Raw genomic sequence first — 19,196 nt, 5'->3', positions numbered from 1 at the left:
TTGTTTATGACTTGCAGGATGTTCCATGGGATACAAAACTGAGAGCGATGCGAGCTGAATGTCATGAAATGGTTGGAGATCTCATGAGCTCCATCAGTGATCTCAGACAGATCTTGAAGTCGCAGACTGAAAATCAGTTACGATACCTAAAATTGAGCGAGCTTTATTATGAAATAGGAGAAACTGAAGAAGCATTGAAGTATGTGATATGCATTCTGCTTGGCGTCCATTGTACAACTTTTTTTTTTTCTGACTAGAATAATACATTTATGAATTGCTCATAAAAACTCAAAACTTATGCACACATGAGGCAGTGAGAAGCAAATGGATGTAAGTGGTGTTCATAAAGTTTCGAGGAAACCACGTTTAAAGATAAGATCCTAGGTAGGCTTTCATTGAATTTTTTTTCTGAATCATGCTGTATAGCAGCACCTACCAGGACTACTAGTACCATCCATCTCTTGACCCAAGACAGAGGGGAGGTTCACCTACCATTTGTACTGGTTATCTCCAAAGTTTTAATTTTGTCCCTTACATCCCTTTGCTTCTCACTGCCTTACATGTAAATTAAATATTAACAAGAAAAATTATGTGTTGTATATTATGAGAATAATTATTTTACATACCAGGTTGCATCAGTTGATATTTAAGAGGAAAAATAATTTGTATGTGAAGCTAAAACAAAACAATTTTTTGCATGAAGAATATTGAATCCTAAGGCAGTATTTCTTGCACATGTATATTTTCTCTCACATTTGATTACTCTTTTAGGTGTTCAAAACAAAAAAAATATATATATCTAGTCAAGTTATTCTATTACGTGTTGATATATCATCTCCTTGGAGCAACATAAAGCCAACTAATCCCAGAAATAACACTAAGATATCCTACTGTTGCTCTGAGGTGGCAATATATTGAATTAGAAATGAACAAGTGAGCTGTATTAATTGTACAACCAGGACCAACAAGAGGTCGTGTCATCCTTGTCAGAAACTAGCGGCCCGTCACTTTGGAGGGCCTGTCAAGGTTTCGGAATAATAAAAGTTTTATAAGTTTAATAGGATTGAAAGGCCCAAAGACCAAACCTACAAGTGGTCCACTTTGACTCTCAGCGACCCAGCATTCAACTCAAAACAATTATTATCAGGCAAAAATTCAATCTTTTATTTTTGTGTGAATGTGTCACAATGAATGTTTTTATCAATGCAGAGAAATAGTTATGCTGCAAGAATAATAATATTTGTCTGATATCTGTATTTCTTTGTACTGAAGAATTTGTCCCTTGTAACTATGAAACATTAATACATAAATGTGTTCCTTTAACCTTAGATTTGTTCAATTTTACAATTACACGGAAATAATTATGTACAATATCACTAGGATGTAGTTTACTGGTTCTATTTACTGTTACTTTCAAATAAATGCTTTTTAAATCTATATGTTCGAAAGTTAAAGCAGTATCTGGCCATTTAATCAGCTTTAAGCATTTTCAACTTATATAATATATAATTTGCAATTTAATGTCTTAGTTTTAAATTGAACTAATTTTACACTTTTCACTAAGCATGTAAAAGTTACTTTAAAATGTAAATTTAACTTTTCTTTCTTCTTCATTTTAGTGCTATAAGAGAATGCTTAAGATATGATCCTGACCACAAGGGATGTTTTGCACATTATAAACATATTAAAAAAATAGCTGGACACTTAAAAGCCATTCAAAATTTCATAAATGAGGGTAATTACATTGATTGTGCTGCCAGAGCTGAAAACGCTCTCCCCTTAGAAGCAAAAGTATTCTACATAAAGCATCTTATAACTTCAAAGCAATGCTTTTGTCTTAGTAAGGTAAATATTATCACTTTAGTTTGTTTCTTGGAAATAATATGCTAGTATAAAATTGTTAATTTATTTTAAAGTTTGCATTTTATTTTCGAACAAAATTTTACAATGTTTTTGAGAATCTTCTAATATTGCTAATATTTTTACTTGCTTCTTTAAACAAATTCATAGGGCAATGAAGCCTTTTGGTTTTCTGGTATATAATTATTTAAAGTGATATTCATCTCTCAATAAGAAAAATAGTTTCCTTATATTGTTACTAGTCTTGTTCTTATAAAATTTTGCATGCTAGTGCTGCATTGTAAAATTATTTGGAAGCTCTATTCTCACCTTGACGGTCATTAATGTTGCCCCAGAGTCTAAAAAGATGCTGTGGCACTCAGTTGGATTGCTGACAAAGATGGCGCAGTTGAGGGTAGTAGATTTTTTTTAAATTGATGTTGGCAAAATGTGAATGTTTCAATCTTTAGTAAAGTTACCTTTTATGGAACTTCTGTGATAAAATTTTGTTTTCAGTTGATTAGCTGTAATTGTTGAACCATTTATGGTTAATGAAAATCATTCAATGAAAAGTAATGTGTGGTTCTTGGTTATTTGTGATAGAAATTTTAACCCTGTCAATTCAACTAGTGCTCACTGTTTGACAAAACATTAGTTGAAGCATTTGAGTCAAGAAAGCAACACAAATGATTTTATTAATGAATTAAGCCATACTTGCATGTGCTGTTCCTTCATGTGTCTTTCTCTCTCCCTTTGTTTTTAACCGACTTCAAAAAGGAGGCGGTTATCAATTCATACCGTATGTATGTTTTTTTTTGTTTGTCCACTCATAGCGTCTCACCTAGTGAACCGATTTTGATGATTCTTTCTTTAATGGATAGGGGATGGCTCAATTTAGGTCCCATTTCTTTGTTTGACCATATTTGTTCTTTAGAAAAAAGTTATGGGCAAAAAACAGTAAATTTTATGCAATTTCCCTATTAAATGATTTTGTAGCGAAGTTCGCACTTTTCATCCGTGGATAACGGTGGCTCAGTGGTAGAATTCTTGCCTCCCACACGAGCGACCCGGGTTCAAATTCCGAGTAGGACAAAGTGAATTTTACTAAAATTTCGTTTCTACTAGTTCCCGTATTTTCTCGAATCTTCTATTAATTTCTGTATCTTTCCAAGTTTGGAAAGTTCCAGCACTTTCTCAAGTTGTATATAAGGAGATGTAACGTTCATTCGTGGTTCTGAATAAAGATCTCGAGTTGAGACTAACGAGTATTCGCTTCATTTAGCTTTCACATTGTCTTCGCTATCTTCATCTACACAACAATAGGAAACTCATTGTTATAAAACTTTGGTGCCCTATAACAGTAACATTAATAGTAATTGTAATGATAATTTTGAATGAAGGCTTCTCTGAAGCAAGCATCAAATTTCTTCAAGGGATATTTCGATAATGGGGAATCTGGCGCTGTCGTCTCATTTTTGGCGTAAATAATTTTATTTTAGTAACCCTGCTGATTTATAGTAACCCTATGTGAATTATCAAAATCTTCCTTTCTTCAGTGCTATTGCTCCATAGTAGGGGTAAACCTAACCTGGAAGCGAGGTGATGCAGTGATTAGGATCTGCTTAGCCTTCACAATGCTACCATTAGGTTTGACTCAACTACTCTGTAGTATTTTTATCGTTATCATCTATGCCGATAACAGATGATCGGGGCTAAGTAAGAAAATACAGGATTGCATCATGAGCAACTTAGATGCTGTGGAATGTAAATTAGTTAGGAAAAACGTAATACTTAAATGGTTATAATTAAATTAACTATGCATGATTTCCAGAGAGGAACAAAGATAAGTTTTTAGTGCCAATCGCTTAAAGTTTAACGCGTGTCAATAGTTTTTTTTTAGTATGGAGCATTTTTAAGAAAAAAATGTGAAGTTTCGTGATGGTAACTTCTTATTATTTCTGAAAAACCTACATTTACACTAAAAAGAATGAAATAAAAAAATTTTGAAAAAAAAATAGACCCGACTTCAAAATTGCTCTAAAAAGTGAAAAATAATTTTATTCTTTAAACACCATCGATAATGCTTTTAAACATAATTTTTGAAGTTGGCGCAAAAACGATAGATAAAATCATTCACAGTCATAACTCAAATACAACTATAAATTTAACCAGGACCAGTTTCTTCACTATCACATACATTATGCATTGATGACAGCATATTTGAATAGCGATATTAATGTTTCGTTCGTAACTTAGGATGCTTTTTCTGAAAAAAAAAATATGAACGAAGCATGGTTACACTGGATTTTACGTTTTGTTTTTGCGCCAACTTCAAAAATTATGTTTAAAAGCATTATCGATGGTGTTTAAAGAATAAAATTATTTTTCACTTTTTAGAGCAATTTTGAAGTCGGTTCTATTTTCTTTTCAAAATTTTTTTTTCATTTTGTCAAAATTTTTAAATTTCTTTTAGTGTCAGTGTCCAATTGATGTGCTTTTTTGTATTTTTCCACACTAAATGTTGCTTAATTGCAGTCTTAGAACAGAGGGTTTTGTAATAAAATGAAAGCTTTTAAATATTTGCTTTTGTAAGTTCGTTTTAAAATCCTTCCACCATCAAAATATTTTGTTAAAATGTTTTCAGGCAGGAAAAGCTACTGAAGCTATAAAAGCATGTGATGCAGTTTTAGAACTTAAATCAGACGATATTGATGCATTATGTGACAAGGCGGAAGCTTACATTTCTATAGAAAATTATGGAGAAGGTAATGTGATGGTTTTGTTTTTCTTTCATACACTGGAAATCCATTTGAAAAAAACAGTCGGAAACCTTGTACAATCAATGAAATCTAAAAAAGGGCTATGTATATACTAGTACAAATAAAAACAATTAAAATGAGTTAAAAAACTGCAAACAGACATTTCAGGATTATGAATGTAAACCCTTCATCAGTGCAAAAAAGAAATGGATACCAAAGTCTGACAAGGGACAAGTGAAAGAGAAATATAAGACGAGTAAATAAACTAGAAGTGGCTGGAACCGGAAACATTACATTTTATCAAAAACAGTCAAGGAAAAATAAAACGTTTTGATGACATAAGGTTTCCTCTTCTGGCCACTTTTAGTTTATTCACTCATTCTGTCTTACATTTCTTGTTCGTTGTCGAACTTAGGTATCCATTTCTCTTTGCTCTGATGAAGGAGTTCGCATTCATAACCCTGAAACGTCTGTTTGCAGAATTTCTAACTCATTTTAATTGTTTTTATTTTTAGTTATATACATTAGGGTAGTTCAAAAAAGCACTTTTTTTCAGCTAGAGTCCAAGACACCCCCCATTTTTTTAGACTTACCAATAGTGTTATGCAGTAAAGTTTTAACTTCTTACTCAAACTTTAAGAGGTTGCTCAATGACTCCTTAATTTAGCATTAGCCATAGCATAAAAAATGTCACAAATTTAGAAACATTTAATTTCCCAGCTGTTTTTTTGTAAATAATTATTTTACTGCAATGTATATGCATATTACGCATGTATATTATATGTAGCATTGTTTTTTTAGTTCCATGTATTTTTTTAACCCCTCTCCCCATAGTATTGACGTTTGGGGAAGGGGGTTGTGCATCCTCTTTCAGTTGAAATAGGAAGCTAAAATTCTTCTGGTATATTACTATCCACAAGTCTAAAAATATTGAGGGGTGTCCTGTTATCAATGAGAAACTTTTTTTTTACATGTATTTTTGAACCACCCTAATGTACATTGTCAGATTTTTACACACTGGAAATCCATCTTTACTGTTAAAACATTGTTTTGACATATTTATTTATTTGTTATTTTTTCACAGCAATTCATGCCTATCAGAAAGCAATTAGTATTGATGAACATTCCCAGAAAGCTCACGATGGTTTGCGCCGTGCTCAAAAGTTAGAGAAACAATCAAAGAAAAGAAATTATTATAACATCTTAGGCGTAAAAAGGTATTTAATATCTTGTTTGAAATTGTTTTGGATTTCTCTTGTGCTTGTCTCTGGAGGGTTTATTTAGGCAAGAAGTAGGCATGTTTTCAGACCCTTCAAAAAATTCTGAAGTTTGAAAAATGGAATCTTAGTAATTATTTTCTTAAAATATAAATTCACAAAATTAATTTTTAAAAAAATCACAGAAGGGGAGTTTAAACTACCTGAAACAATTACTGCTTCTCATTTCATTGCACTTTACATTATTGCTTTCCCCATCATAAATGATAGTGGGGGAAAAAAAATCTATTATAAAATGTAAAATCATGTAAAAAATCATTCTAATGTTGAAAATATATTTTCTTGGTATCATGAACACAAAATATTTCTATTAATATATTCACATTAACAACTGCATGCGATAACAAAAAACTAGTTTATGTTTTTAAAGCTAATTTTCATTAATGTGATGTAGTACAATTAAACATTTTACTAATTTTACATTAAAAAAAAGTTGGTATTGTAAAAATTTTAAATCTTTTTTTTTCAAGTAAAGTGTTTTTGTTTTTTTAAAGAATCTTTACATAAATAATTTTTGTTTTAATTATGCTGATCAATTTACTTGCTCACCATAATAATGTTCTAATAATTTGGTATAACTGATAAAAACTTTTATCACGATTCCTTGCATAGTTTTCAAAATAATTAGACTAAAGTCTCAGTTCAGAGTAAGATCATGTGTTGAAACATATCTGTAAAAATGTAATTGATATTATGAAACACATAATTTATGTTTGAAACAGATTATTGCAAATGATAAACGTGTTGAAATAACATTTATGTACAAGTACATCATAATACAACCTGTATTATGTACATACTATAAACTTAAAATTTTGCAATGAACATTTTCAAACATTAAATTATAGTAAGCTGCAATAATTTTAAGTATCATATTGCTTCAATTTTATTTCTGTCCTATTTTATAGTACGTTATCATTTTAAAATGCTGTTTTTAACTCATTCTAGAAATGCTGGGAAGCGAGAAATTTTAAAAGCATACAGAAAACTAGCTTCCAAATGGCATCCTGATAACTTCCAAGGGGATGAGAAAAGTGTTGCAGAAAAGAAATTTATCGACATTGCTGCTGCCAAAGAGGTTTTGACCGATCCTGGTGTGTATTCATTTCTGTTGGTAAATCACACTACTGAGAGAGTTTTTGAATGTAGGCCTATTGGGTCAAATGTTCCAATCCTCTGCACAGGATCAAAATTAACGCTACACAATTTCTTTCCCCAAAAAAGTATAGTTACACTAAAAAATTCTGTGTTTGTTCTTTGTTAAACCATTTCTGCACTGTACTCCAGACTCATTCATATCTACCATTTCATGGGAGCGTAACAGTTGGATGGGGCCCTAAAGATAGCTGTGGTTTTTTTTTTCAAATTCAGACCAGGAGCCAAGCAACCTTTAATCCAGCGTTTCTTAAATTATGTTTCGCGGAACCCCAGGGTTCCACGGAGCTCTCTCAGAGGCTCCATGAGACTTGCATATTTTCTTTTCACGCCTTTCAAAATTGTTCTTTAAAAAATCGATAAAACTTACGCTTTTTCAAAATTAAAACTAAATCTACTTTTGCTTTTGCATACTAACCTGAGCTGCATTACCCATCAGTGTTGGTCACTATAGGAATAATATTATTTGTTGGCTAAAATAATGCAAATTTTAGACTGTCAAAAATAGCCTGAAAGTGTGCCTTCAAGATTTCAACTTCATAATTTTCCCTTGATCAATCTTAAAACACCTCCTTCTTGTCTAATGTGTCCAAAGATAGCCTAAAATTGCGTTTTAAAAGCTTCTATTTCGAAAAAATTCTGGAAAAAGCTTTTAATCATTTAATATCATCGATGATATTTTAAAAGTGATTTCAATTTTGAAAAAATTTTGGAAGTTCACATCAAACCCTTTTTCTACAACATTACCAAATATTGCCTAAAATTACAATTTTTGAAGTCAAATTCATATATTCTGCTCTTGATACTAGCCACTCTCCTTGTATCTATGGCAGCAGTTGAAAGGACAATTCCCACATTTAACTAGTGAGGACCAATTTCTGGAGCAATACTGGTCAAGGGCGTCTAAATGTTGGCGTACCTCTGTCCAACGCCAATACATAGTAGCATTTGTAAGTGACTAAAAAATTGTTGAAGAATTAAAATACATTTTAATTTTTAAGGTTAAAAAAATTTTCTGTGTAAATTTAAGTGAATTATTGATACTGTTGTAGGTAAGTATTTCTTTTCCTAATTGAAAAAACATTTAAATCATATAACTCATTCATAAATTCTGAGGTTATTTGTCCCCTTCAAAATAACTCGTGAGTTACAAATAGAAGTGTATAGGTATCTTACAATAACAAATAATAACAGCCAGTTATCAATAATTAGCATGATCATTAATAGAATCTATATAATAAGAGATTTAATGACAAATAGTTGATGTGTTAGTCTGTTTGAGGTAAGGACCTGGGCCCCCTCTGAAACGGAATCCTGACTACGCCACTCATGGTTCATATGGATCATGGAAATTGTGGAAAGTCATGGAAAATTCAACTTTTCATTCTAAGTCATGGAAATTTATTTAAGGTCATGGAAAAATGTGATGACAAAGAGAAAGTAATAGTAGCGAAAAGAGCATTAGAAATCTTGAGTGGTTTAACAGTATTGCACGTAAAAACTTTTAAAACTGAAAAAAATGAACGATCCTTAAAACAAACCTAAATTTTGAAATCTGACTGCATCCACTTCTGTAGCAGCCACTCATCTTTTTTTTTTGCAATGTGAACTTGGGGCTTGGACAACACTCATTTTGAATTTACCTTTATTTTCAACACTTATTATGTTTTATATTCTGTAGTAGCGAACTTACACGTTCTTGATTTCGGCCACTCTAAAAACGGATATCAATTGCATCCAAGTTCGTTTCCTCATCAAAGCTTTATTACTAAATTTACTAGAGTTCATCTAAATTTGTGGAAAGTTTTAGAAAATGAAGGTCTTTAGTCAGGGGTTAGAATACAGAAATAGGGGAATTCTAATACTCAAAAACAGTAGTGCCCAACATATATCCTGCAGAACTAATCCATGCAACCCACTGCTACTTTCAATGTTAGGTATCAAAGGCTATGTTTTAGAATTTCTGAACCTCATAAGTTATATGCATTCTAAATTGTGCAAATAAGTAAACAAGTATGTTTCAATCAAGATTTATTTACTATTGAGCATTTTTTTTTAACAACTGGTGTAGAAACATGCATTTACTAAAAAATGTGGCTTTACTTCAAAAAATAAAAGTACTGTCAAGTTATGTGGATGATTAAATGCACTGTTGACACTAAAAGGCAACTTTTGAAGCAACTTTATTGAAACTTAGTACTGACTCATTCAACCTTTGTCTCATTCATTATCATTTTGCCTGTTTACAAAAAAAAAAAAAAAAAGAAACACAGACACACACATTTAAACATCATTATATTCCATTACTCTATTTAAATTTATATGATGAAGACAAATAAGAATAGTTTCTATGCAATATGCCAGGCAACCCGGTTATCACATCCAGAAATATTGCGTGTATGTTGGTATATTGCATGTAGATCTGTCTTAGCTCTGGCTTCGTGACGGAACTTATTGCTAAGAATAGTTCAGTTTTATAGGTGTATACTGATACTTTTTCAATCACAAGTAAGTGCTTCAATGAGGTACTGGCATTCAGAAGTTTTGCTAGTGCTCATATCCAAAAATTGGCAAGTTAAATATTAAATAGTACTATTCTCTAAATATAACAAGGTCATGAAAATTTTTATGAAGTCATGAAAAGGTCTTGGAAAAGTCATGGAATTTTTTCATCCAAATAGAGTATGTATCCTGGCCCACTGCTAACTGGTGATAAAAAACCAGAGGTTCCTCAAAGAAAAAAAAAACTGCATTAAAAAGGATTCCACTAATAAAAGAAATTAAGAAATGCTGCCCTAATCCATCACCCCCCCCCCCAAATACCTTTGGGGGGAGTGATAGGTGCTTTTTGAATTTTTATTCTCCTGCAATTAGGAGAGAAGTTACAGTCATTTGTAAGAACATACTCGTCACCCCCCTTGCCCCCCGAACTTGTTTTGTTTTTTTGCAGGCCTATATTTTGAAAAATTTTCAAAATAGAAATCTGAAAATTGGCATATGTGTCCTTCATGTTAAACTTTATTGAAATCGGAAATGGTGAGGTCAAGAAGGTGATTTATCTCACATGGAATTACTCATAGGCAACTAGTTCCACAATGGGGTAAGATTGCAAGAGATTTTTTGCCCCTGTAAACAGTATTTTCAGAAAAATCCTGAAAGGTGTCAAATTTGGTTTTAGTTTTTTAAAATTTTCAATCATTATTTGAGCTTATGTGTTTAAAATTTAAAATAAAAGAATATATTGTACCCTCTAATATCCCAATATTCCAATATTTACGGGTAAATTTCACCCAATTAAAATTCCCAATCAAAAAAATAAGTGTTCAATATTTTAAAGTGTTCTATTGATGTGCACAGTTTTTTCAATTCAGCATGTGACACATGGTTAGGGTCTCTTATTAGTTTATTTAATCAGCGGGGATATTAATTAAAAACTATATATTCATTATGACACTTAGATTTCGACATAAAATCCCTATTTTTGGAAGGCTTTCCTCCATTTAAATTATTTTTCAGTGCTTCATCTCAACTTTCCGTGACAATGCTTTTATTACAATTTGTCATAGACATAAGAGTAGACCGAGCTATGGCAACCTTTTGCTGCTCACAAACCAAACCATGTGACTAGTGGGTATCCTATCAACGACAAGTTTTGATTGTAGCAGACGCCGTCTTCCATATCTAAAGAAATCATGTTTGCCAAGCGCTAAATTTATTTTCTTATTCATAACAACCAAGTGCAAGAAAAATGTTTCACTGTTGCTGCGCATTTCCTTGCATAGAAAAATATGTAAAAGGATTACCTGGAACATTTCACAAGTATGCAGTACTATTAATATTACATTTTATTTCATTTCTTGCAATTAATCTTTTCCGAGCCGTATTTCGATATGAAGTTCAAAACTATTTCTATTAAATACTAAGTTATATCAGTGAAACGCATAGGAATACATTTTATACACTATTTTCCTAGCTTCTGGAAGTATTTTTATCCTCAGAGAAGTGAAATGCATTTTGAAAAGGTTTTTAAGTGTTAGCAAGTTAGTCTTAATGTTGGCAACAATTTTTTTCCGCCAATTTGAAAGATCCCCTTTTTAAAATAAAGACAATTTTGATTTTTAGTTTTCTCTTTTATGTACACATACTATCTTTAAATAATTCGTATTTCCATGTTGAAATTTTAAAATTTTTGGGATTGTGAAATTTGATCCCTCTTAATTTGTGGTGATATCCGTTTAATAATGCTTTGACGTTATTTAGACAATTTGAAATACCAAACTCGTTTTGAGAAGACAACTTATTTCTATCATATTGATTTAAGAATGTAAAGTGGGAAAATAATTCAATGTTTAGTTTACTACGCTGGTGGATTTCTAAATTGGCTACTTTCTAGTATAGCTTACGGCGGACAACTTCCGTAGACAGCAATTTTTTGAAATTCTAAATTTCTTCGGCATTCATTAGAAATGTAGTATCCCCTAATTTCTTTCAATTTTGCAAGAAATGTAATATAGGTAGTAATTGTTTCAGTATAATATACTCGGCAACTTGTTTCAACTTGTTTGCGGCGAAAACTTGAAGTCAACGCATAACATTACACTTAAAATGATCAGTTCCAAATGAAATAAAAGTTACTGAAAACTGTTATCTAAAACTAATTACTAATGTTAAAATCATTCATAACTAAAAGAAAAACAGTTCAATCTCTGCACCGGGGAAAGAAAAAAAACTTATGAAAGTCTATTCCGTTTTAAAATAAATGTCGAGTGCAGCCATGTTGCCAAAACTAGCAACTAGCAACCATGTTGCCAAAGTTTTCGCCAAACCCCCACACCAGTCACTTGATACATGTTTGAACCAATTTTCTTCATCAGCAAGAATGAGAAAGCTTGGTCTACTCTTATTATTACTCTATGCAATTTGTAGCTTGAAGAAAATCATTGAGAAGAAAGATCTGTTGCCATTTCTCCTCCTCGTATATGAACATAAAAAATACTGACTTCTGTTCAAAGGCTTTTCTTGTAATCGGAGGGATTAAGAATGTTTACTTTCCTCAATCTACTGCAAAATTTTACTGATTTTTTTTTCATTCAAGCCTGATTGTTGAACATGTGTCACTTGACATAACTTTTATTTTTGAGGTAGACCTGGCAAAGCCGGGTAATGTTGTTAGCGTTATATATTTTTTGCTCCATTTTTGTTTCTTTGACAAACGCTTTGGCTGTAAGTAAAATATCCATTTTTTTTCTCTTCCCCACAGAAAAAAGACAGAAGTTTGACAATGGTGAAGACCCTCTAGACCCAGAAAGTCAACAAGGTTTTAATCCTTTCCAACAAGGTTTCAATCCCTTTGAACGCGGTAGCCCATTCACATTTAAATTTCATTTCAGTTGATTTTTTTTTATTACTTAATTTATGCAGACCTTTCTAAGTGCCTCCGAATGAAAAAATGAAACGATGTGATGATTTTTTACTTATATAATAGAAAGAAAATGTAGTTACAACTCCTCTCAAGTTATAAAACATGAACTTCTGGGATGTTAGACTTCTTTTAAAGTAGTATAAATTATTATAGCACATTTTCGGGCTTTTCTAGTCACATGATTTGTAAAATTGCACTTATGAATGTAATAGTTTTTAATTGAAATTCAATATTTATTTTTAATACTGTAGCGTTAAAGCTTGACCTCAGAAAGATGGTAGATGATCTTGAAGCAGAAACATCATTTGTATTAGGTAGAATCAGCCAGAAAGTGCCAAGTAATAAGAGGTGCATTTTTGCTGATCCTATCCATTACAAAAAATAAAATAAACTACCTATTACAAATGATATTAATGATTTTTCTACTTAATGGTCATCCGCCATCTCTGTGGTCAAGAGTAGATGACCAAGTCTCTGTGGTCATTGCTTTTTAAATGTTTATTTTGTGATTTGAAAATTTTATTTAATTAATTTATAAAACTTTGTTTTTGTTGTTACTAAGTGCTGCCAGAAGTACAAAGATAGATGTTTAGTTTTTTAGTAGAGGTTTTTATTTTTGCATTTTTCATTTCATTCGAGTGATGATTTGCCGAGTTACTTCTTGCATTTTAATGTATGAAATTTCCTACTGATTATAAAACCTTATAACTTAAAAAAAATGCAGTGTTTATTTTTTCATCTCAAGCATACTATAGTTTGTATACTTATTTGATTTTAAGAAAATATTAAAATGTGTCAATTTTGTGTTTTCAAAAATAATTTCTTAAATTGTTATTAGTGCCATTAACTCATGTTAGAGTTATTGATTTTTCTATTTTGAAAGCCTTTTCCTACAAATGTAAATTTCCAATCATTTTTGTCACAATGTGACTAATTTTTCCTATTTTCTTTCTTTTTTCTTTGTGCTACTATCTTAATCTATATTATTATATTAGATAGTTTACTTATGTAATTACATTTTGAGAACAAATTTTCTTTAAAATGTTTGTACCTATTTTATTAATGATTATTTTTGCAAGAAGCATTTTGTATGGCTGCAGTTATTTTTCATTCCCTTCCCATGTTTTGAAATGCTTCAGTAAAAGTTTCTTTCTCTGTTAGCAATTGCAAATTAGCGAAAAATCCAGTGTATAATTTTTAATTTCATTTTACAAGCATGAATGATTAACAAAATTCTGTGTCCTTTACTTTATAACTGTGAAAGCATTGTCATGCTTTTTATATGAAATTTGATTTTACCTTTCAGAGGTAAAACTCCATTCACAGAACTAATCTTTTTCCACGATTGTTTATTATTTGCATATTAGTAAGCATTTATTGGGTGCTATTTAATGGTATAAGTATTACAACATGTACTGAAAATTGAAAAATAAATATTCTGGATTGCGAGCATTTAGCTCTAATTTGATACTTTAATATTTTATATTTCCCTGAATTTTTGGAATTATCTGTGAAGTATTCGTGTTACATTATTGTTTTGTAACCATTAACAATTTTTACATGATAAAGAAAAGGTATGTTTCTTTTTCTTCGTAAATTACTTGAAATATGAGGCAATTGAGCAATGCTGAGGATGTGCAGATGTTAGATTTTCTTTTTCTTTCTAAATGTAAAATGTTAAGAGCCACCAACCAAGCTTGGAGTTCTCCTCTTGCTGCTTGAACCTGACAGACAGTTAGCAGTGATATTGATCACTTCTTATTGGTGGGCTGTAGTATTGGGGATATCAAAACACGTGCCAATATGTGAGTGATTCAAAGTGTTAATACATATAAATAGAAAATAAATAAAAATAATTCATGTTATGCTGTTTTTTCTAAATATTTAATTGAAGCACCTGGAAGCAGAGGATTGTAAATGTAAAAAAAATAATTTGGAGATAACTAGTACACATGTTTTAGAAAGTACAAATATTGTATGTTTTGTAAATGCAAACTTCTCAATGCAAGCCGACCTATGGTTTGAAATCTGTTGGCGATTTACACAAAACTTTTAAAACTTCATGTACACCCCATTGATTCTTACTGCCTCAATTACATTTTCTACTAAACTTAAGTTGCCATAAGAGTGACATCACTGAATTAATACTAATATCACTAAATAACTAATATTACCTAGTTATAGTTTACCCCAATGCTTAATCAGGTAACAGGTAATATTTTTCTCCAACGACAGGAGAGAAAAAATACCATTCATATCTCAGCAAAACATTTCCATGATTCTATCCAATTTCTTTTGTTGTTGCCATAAGAAAAAAAAAATAGCACAGTCGATATTTAAGTTAAGTAACACAAAGAAATATACGCATTTTAGATGATAATAAATTGTTAAATGTTAAATGTAAAATACTGCAGATGAGGTGGGGGCAAAAAGGAGTTAAAAAAGGGTCCCAAAAGACATCGAGAAAGCAATACTCTCTTATTGGGTTTTTTCAATAAATAATGTACTGAAAAAAGGTATGAAAACAAAAATTTCATAACTCAAGTTGTAAGTTGCTTTTTTTATAATTCTCATACGTACTTGTAATATGTACACTAATTATTTAACTATTTTATTGTTTAAGGGGTCTAAGGAACTTTAACCTTCAAAAATTTTGACTTTCTGGAAAAAATATATGCTTTATACGTAATTTAATTCTGAACAATTTGATACCTTATTTATTACCATACGCAAGAAACTTTTCAAGTTATCGTAAAAATGCATAAACTTTCACCCATAGAGATTTATGCTAGCAGCTGTTTAAGCCTCTTTTTCTCAGGTGCCGGTTTCTTATTTTGCGCGCCTGATATTTCAGGAAGTTCCTTATATATTTCCGTAAAATGTTTCATGCATATTTGTCTGGTTTATTTTTATGATCTGTACCTAAATTTTAACTAAAAATGAAAGCTAATATTAAAATTTAAAAACATTTTTGCCCTAAATTTTGGAAAAATTTGATATTAACTTATAAAATTTCAAAAAAATAAATAATTTTTAAAAAATAAGAAAATTTAAGTTCAGATCATAAAAATAAACTAGACAAACATGCATTGAAAATTTTATGGAAATATATTGGAGACTTTTTGAGATATCACGCATGCAAGACGAGAAACCAGCAAAACTGGCAGCTGAGAAAAAGAGGCTTAAACAGCTGCTGTCAGCATAAATCTCTACAGGGAAAGGTTACTCATTTTTACGATAACTTGAAAAGTTTTTTGCGTATGGTAATAAATAAGGTATCAAATTTTTCAGAATTAAATTACGCATAACATATATTTTTTTCCAGAAAGTCAAAAATTTTGAAAGTTAAAGGTCCTTAGAGCCCTTAATTAGCTCATTTCATAATTTTTTTAATCAATAACATTAATTATTTCCTTCATATAATTATTGATTTATTATTATTACATTTTAGAGACATGTTGTCAATTTAGAAAGGTAAAGAAAATAGTTCCTCTTAATCAAATATCCCGAAATATTAACTGAATAATATTTCTTAAACCGACGATATTCAGATTAAATTTTGTCGACAGTATTGCTTTAAAGAAATCTTGAAACTCGTTAAAATTTTTGTGTAACATTTCAAAACACATAAAATTCAAGCATATATTTGTTCATTGTACCAAAAACGAAAAATATACTTTCTTCCATTGAATTGGTTCTTTTAACATGGATAATTCTCTGGAGCAATAGTGCTTATGGTATTCTTTTCTTTCCTTTTTGAGCCAATTTTATGCAGCTGTAAAATGTTTGGTTCTTTTTTCCACAGATGAAAATGGAGGATTTGAGTATGTCTTTCAAAATATGTATAATGGTGAACCTCAATTTGAATTTGTATATAATTTCAAAACCGGATGAGCAAGTGCAATGGGAAATAAAATTCTTTAAAGGATTTGGAAACTGATTTCTTGTGAAACTGTTAAGAGAAACCAACCAAGTTTTCATTGCACAATGTTTATTTCTTTGAAAAGTGAATAAAATTGTTGTTGTTACATCTTGCATTTTGTTTCATTGTTACACTGGGAGATGGACCATCTTCTTCGTCCAAAGTTAATGAATTTTGTAAATTAATCTTAACCTGTAACAGGGGAGGTGAAAAAGTAGGACGTATCAGGACGTGAGGTCTCAGAGACCGCTCTACTTTCAAATTTTTTTAAAAATTGTGTAATTAAGATACATTCCTGTAAATTCCCTCAAATGTTCTTTACACTTTTGTTAGCATGGGGAAAAAATATTTTTGAATTTTGAACTGAAATATACCTTTTCCGAGGAAAGTTAGCAAATGCCTAAAGATTTTTCGAGAGTAATGGATGACAAATTTCTCTCCAATTGGCTATGTTCATTCGCTCTCCCATTCCACGTCATGATAATTTCGTAATTTACTCGTTCATCTTATGATAATTTTGATACGGAAAATGTTATTGAAATAGAAAAAGAATAAGATCGAATTTCCGAAAAATCACTTTGAAGTGCACACCCCCATGCTACAAACTAACTTTGTGCCAAACTTCATGAAAATCAGCCCAACAGTCTAGGCGCTATGCGCGTCACAGACATCCAGACAGAGAGACTTTCCGCTTTATTATTAGTAAAGATAAAAGAAAATTCGAATTAGTTTTTTTGTAATTAATTTTTTAAACTCAAATTTCGAGCAAATTGCCTATTAAAAGGATGAAAAATTACTTGCACAATGCACATATTAATATTATAAATCGTTGGAAAGGGTTTAACATTCCGCATTCTACGCAATTTGTTTCAATGCTCTAACTTAAATACGGCGGGAGTTATTTGTGTTTTTAGTTCAACCTATTTTAGGATTAACTAAAATTTAGGCACTACTTTCTTCATTAAATCTTTCAGTAAAAAGCGGAGGAATTGTCCAAGAGTTTTCTTTTTGACACTACTGAAAATAGCGGCTTTTTTTACTCCAGATCTAACTGGACCTATGGTCGAAAAACTAAACTTCTATCTCCAAAGGAAAAAAAGTTACAAGCCGTTAAGAATCAATTTAGAATAATCTCATCTCCATCAAAATTATTGATGTTTTATTTGGCGTTGCCATAGTTACGCTTTTCCGATTCTCTTGTTTCTTCTTTCTTATTCACAAACTTTAAGGGTTTCGATTTTAACGAAAAATCTTAGGCTCAATTCAAGCCCCGAGCTAGAGAGCAAAATATACACTGGTGGACAATCGCCAAGGATGGATCCTAATGGGCTATGTAGTGCGGAAAAAAGTAAGTAATTAGATGCCAAGTGAAATGAAATAATGCCAGAACTCTAGGACATTACATCGACGATAATTTATTGTGACCTGAAATCCAGAAGGCGTTGAAAACTGTTCAAAGAACGAAATGGTCATTTTGGGCTGAATACGTAAAAGTGAAAAAAAACGTAATTATCACCCCCAAGAGTTCCTGCGTAAGATGTCAATAAGGGATATGGCTACCACGGATAGCGATTAGAGATGTAAACTTTCTGAAAATTTTGAAGTGGTGGAAAAAAACTTTTTTTACCGGTTTTTTTCGGGAAAAATGGAAAATTTGATTTTTTTATGAATAAAATTTGGGCTTCTTAATAGCTCTGTGTTTCTTGTAACATATAGAGGGTTAAGCATTAAAAAATACATGCTATCCACGCATCTTCTTTTTCTGCTTGACAGAAATACACATAAAGGTAAGATTAATTAGAAGAAAAAACCTTTTTGCTTTATAACCGAGTAGAGGATTTTCATGGTAAACCCCAGAAATAAGTCAAGTCGTCACTCAACCAATAATATTGGGCAATGTGTGTCTAATCATAAGTTACATTTTCTATTTTAGATTGCCTTTGAAACATCTGAAATTTTCGACTTTCAAACATGATTGATATTTTTTTTGGAAGCAAAATAATACAATGTTACTGTCTGAAAATGAAAGCTATTGAGTTTTGATTTTTTCCAATCCAGTCTAAGTCCAAATCAAAACTAAATTGGTTTTTCTTAAGCTGAACCAAAATTAAACTGGAGTTTTAGTTTATTCATACGGCCCTGCTAAGCACAGTAGTAAAAGTAGTCATACCAGCCCTTTTGAACAAATTTGAGTTATTATAACCAAGTTGTTCTCTGTTTCATATTTTACTTAATAAATAAAATGTTTTAGGATCATTTGATCAAGAGCCATTGTTTTGGAAAAAAAAAGACATCTGAATCAAATATATGGAAGAGAGAGAGCCACACTTTAAAATACATTATCTCAGCTTGAGCCGAACTGCAAAGTGCCCTTTTTTGCTTAGCACGGCAGTATACAGGGTGCGGTAAAAAAAATATCGGACAAAAATTGTATCAGCAAATGGAAGAAAGGCAATTTCATTTTAATGAATACCTAATTTATTTTTGTTTCTCACTTTATTAGGAAATAATTTACAATATATTACCTAGTTTCTGTATTGTTTTTCGGTTTTCTTACAGTTTTAAGCCAAATACCTACTATTTTAAGTTGTTTAACCAAGTAGAACGACAGTTCGTTTGCTTGTTGTGACTCGACAAACAGTATTTGAAATGGCATGCCGTTTCAAGTGGCTTGGAAATGATAGTCGATGTCCGGAAAGTGTACAAAAACGAAGTGAACATTTCAGTTAATCGTCAGGTCATCCAAAAGTGAGTTCAACGAAATCCTCGAGAGCAGTCGTTTGGGGGAATTCGCCACCGATAAGTGCGACTAAGGGAAAAAA

At 31.2% G+C, this 19,196-nt stretch overlaps 1 protein-coding gene across 2 annotated transcripts in view; it reads left to right on the top strand.

Moving 5' to 3' along the window:
• The window catches only part of LOC129221484 (dnaJ homolog subfamily C member 3-like), an 82,615-nt gene that overhangs the window by 16,244 nt on the left and 47,175 nt on the right, over nt 1-19,196 (top strand). The window contains exons 6-11 of one of the 2 annotated variants that reach the window (XM_054855964.1): nt 18-199; nt 1,620-1,845; nt 4,484-4,604; nt 5,683-5,815; nt 6,824-6,969; nt 12,291-16,461. In XM_054855964.1, the coding sequence (XP_054711939.1) occupies nt 18-199; nt 1,620-1,845; nt 4,484-4,604; nt 5,683-5,815; nt 6,824-6,969; nt 12,291-12,424 (942 nt within the window). In that variant the 3' untranslated portion in view covers nt 12,425-16,461. Of the gene's footprint in view, nt 1-17; nt 200-1,619; nt 1,846-4,483; nt 4,605-5,682; nt 5,816-6,823; nt 6,970-12,290; nt 16,462-19,196 lie in introns of those variants that run through there. The other variant, XM_054855963.1, reaches the window with a different exon arrangement.

The sequence above is a fragment of the Uloborus diversus genome, chromosome 4 (genome assembly GCF_026930045.1).
Source record: "Uloborus diversus isolate 005 chromosome 4, Udiv.v.3.1, whole genome shotgun sequence".
Lineage (NCBI taxonomy): Eukaryota > Metazoa > Arthropoda > Arachnida > Araneae > Uloboridae > Uloborus > Uloborus diversus.
This window is presented reverse-complemented; position numbering and strand designations above follow the sequence as displayed.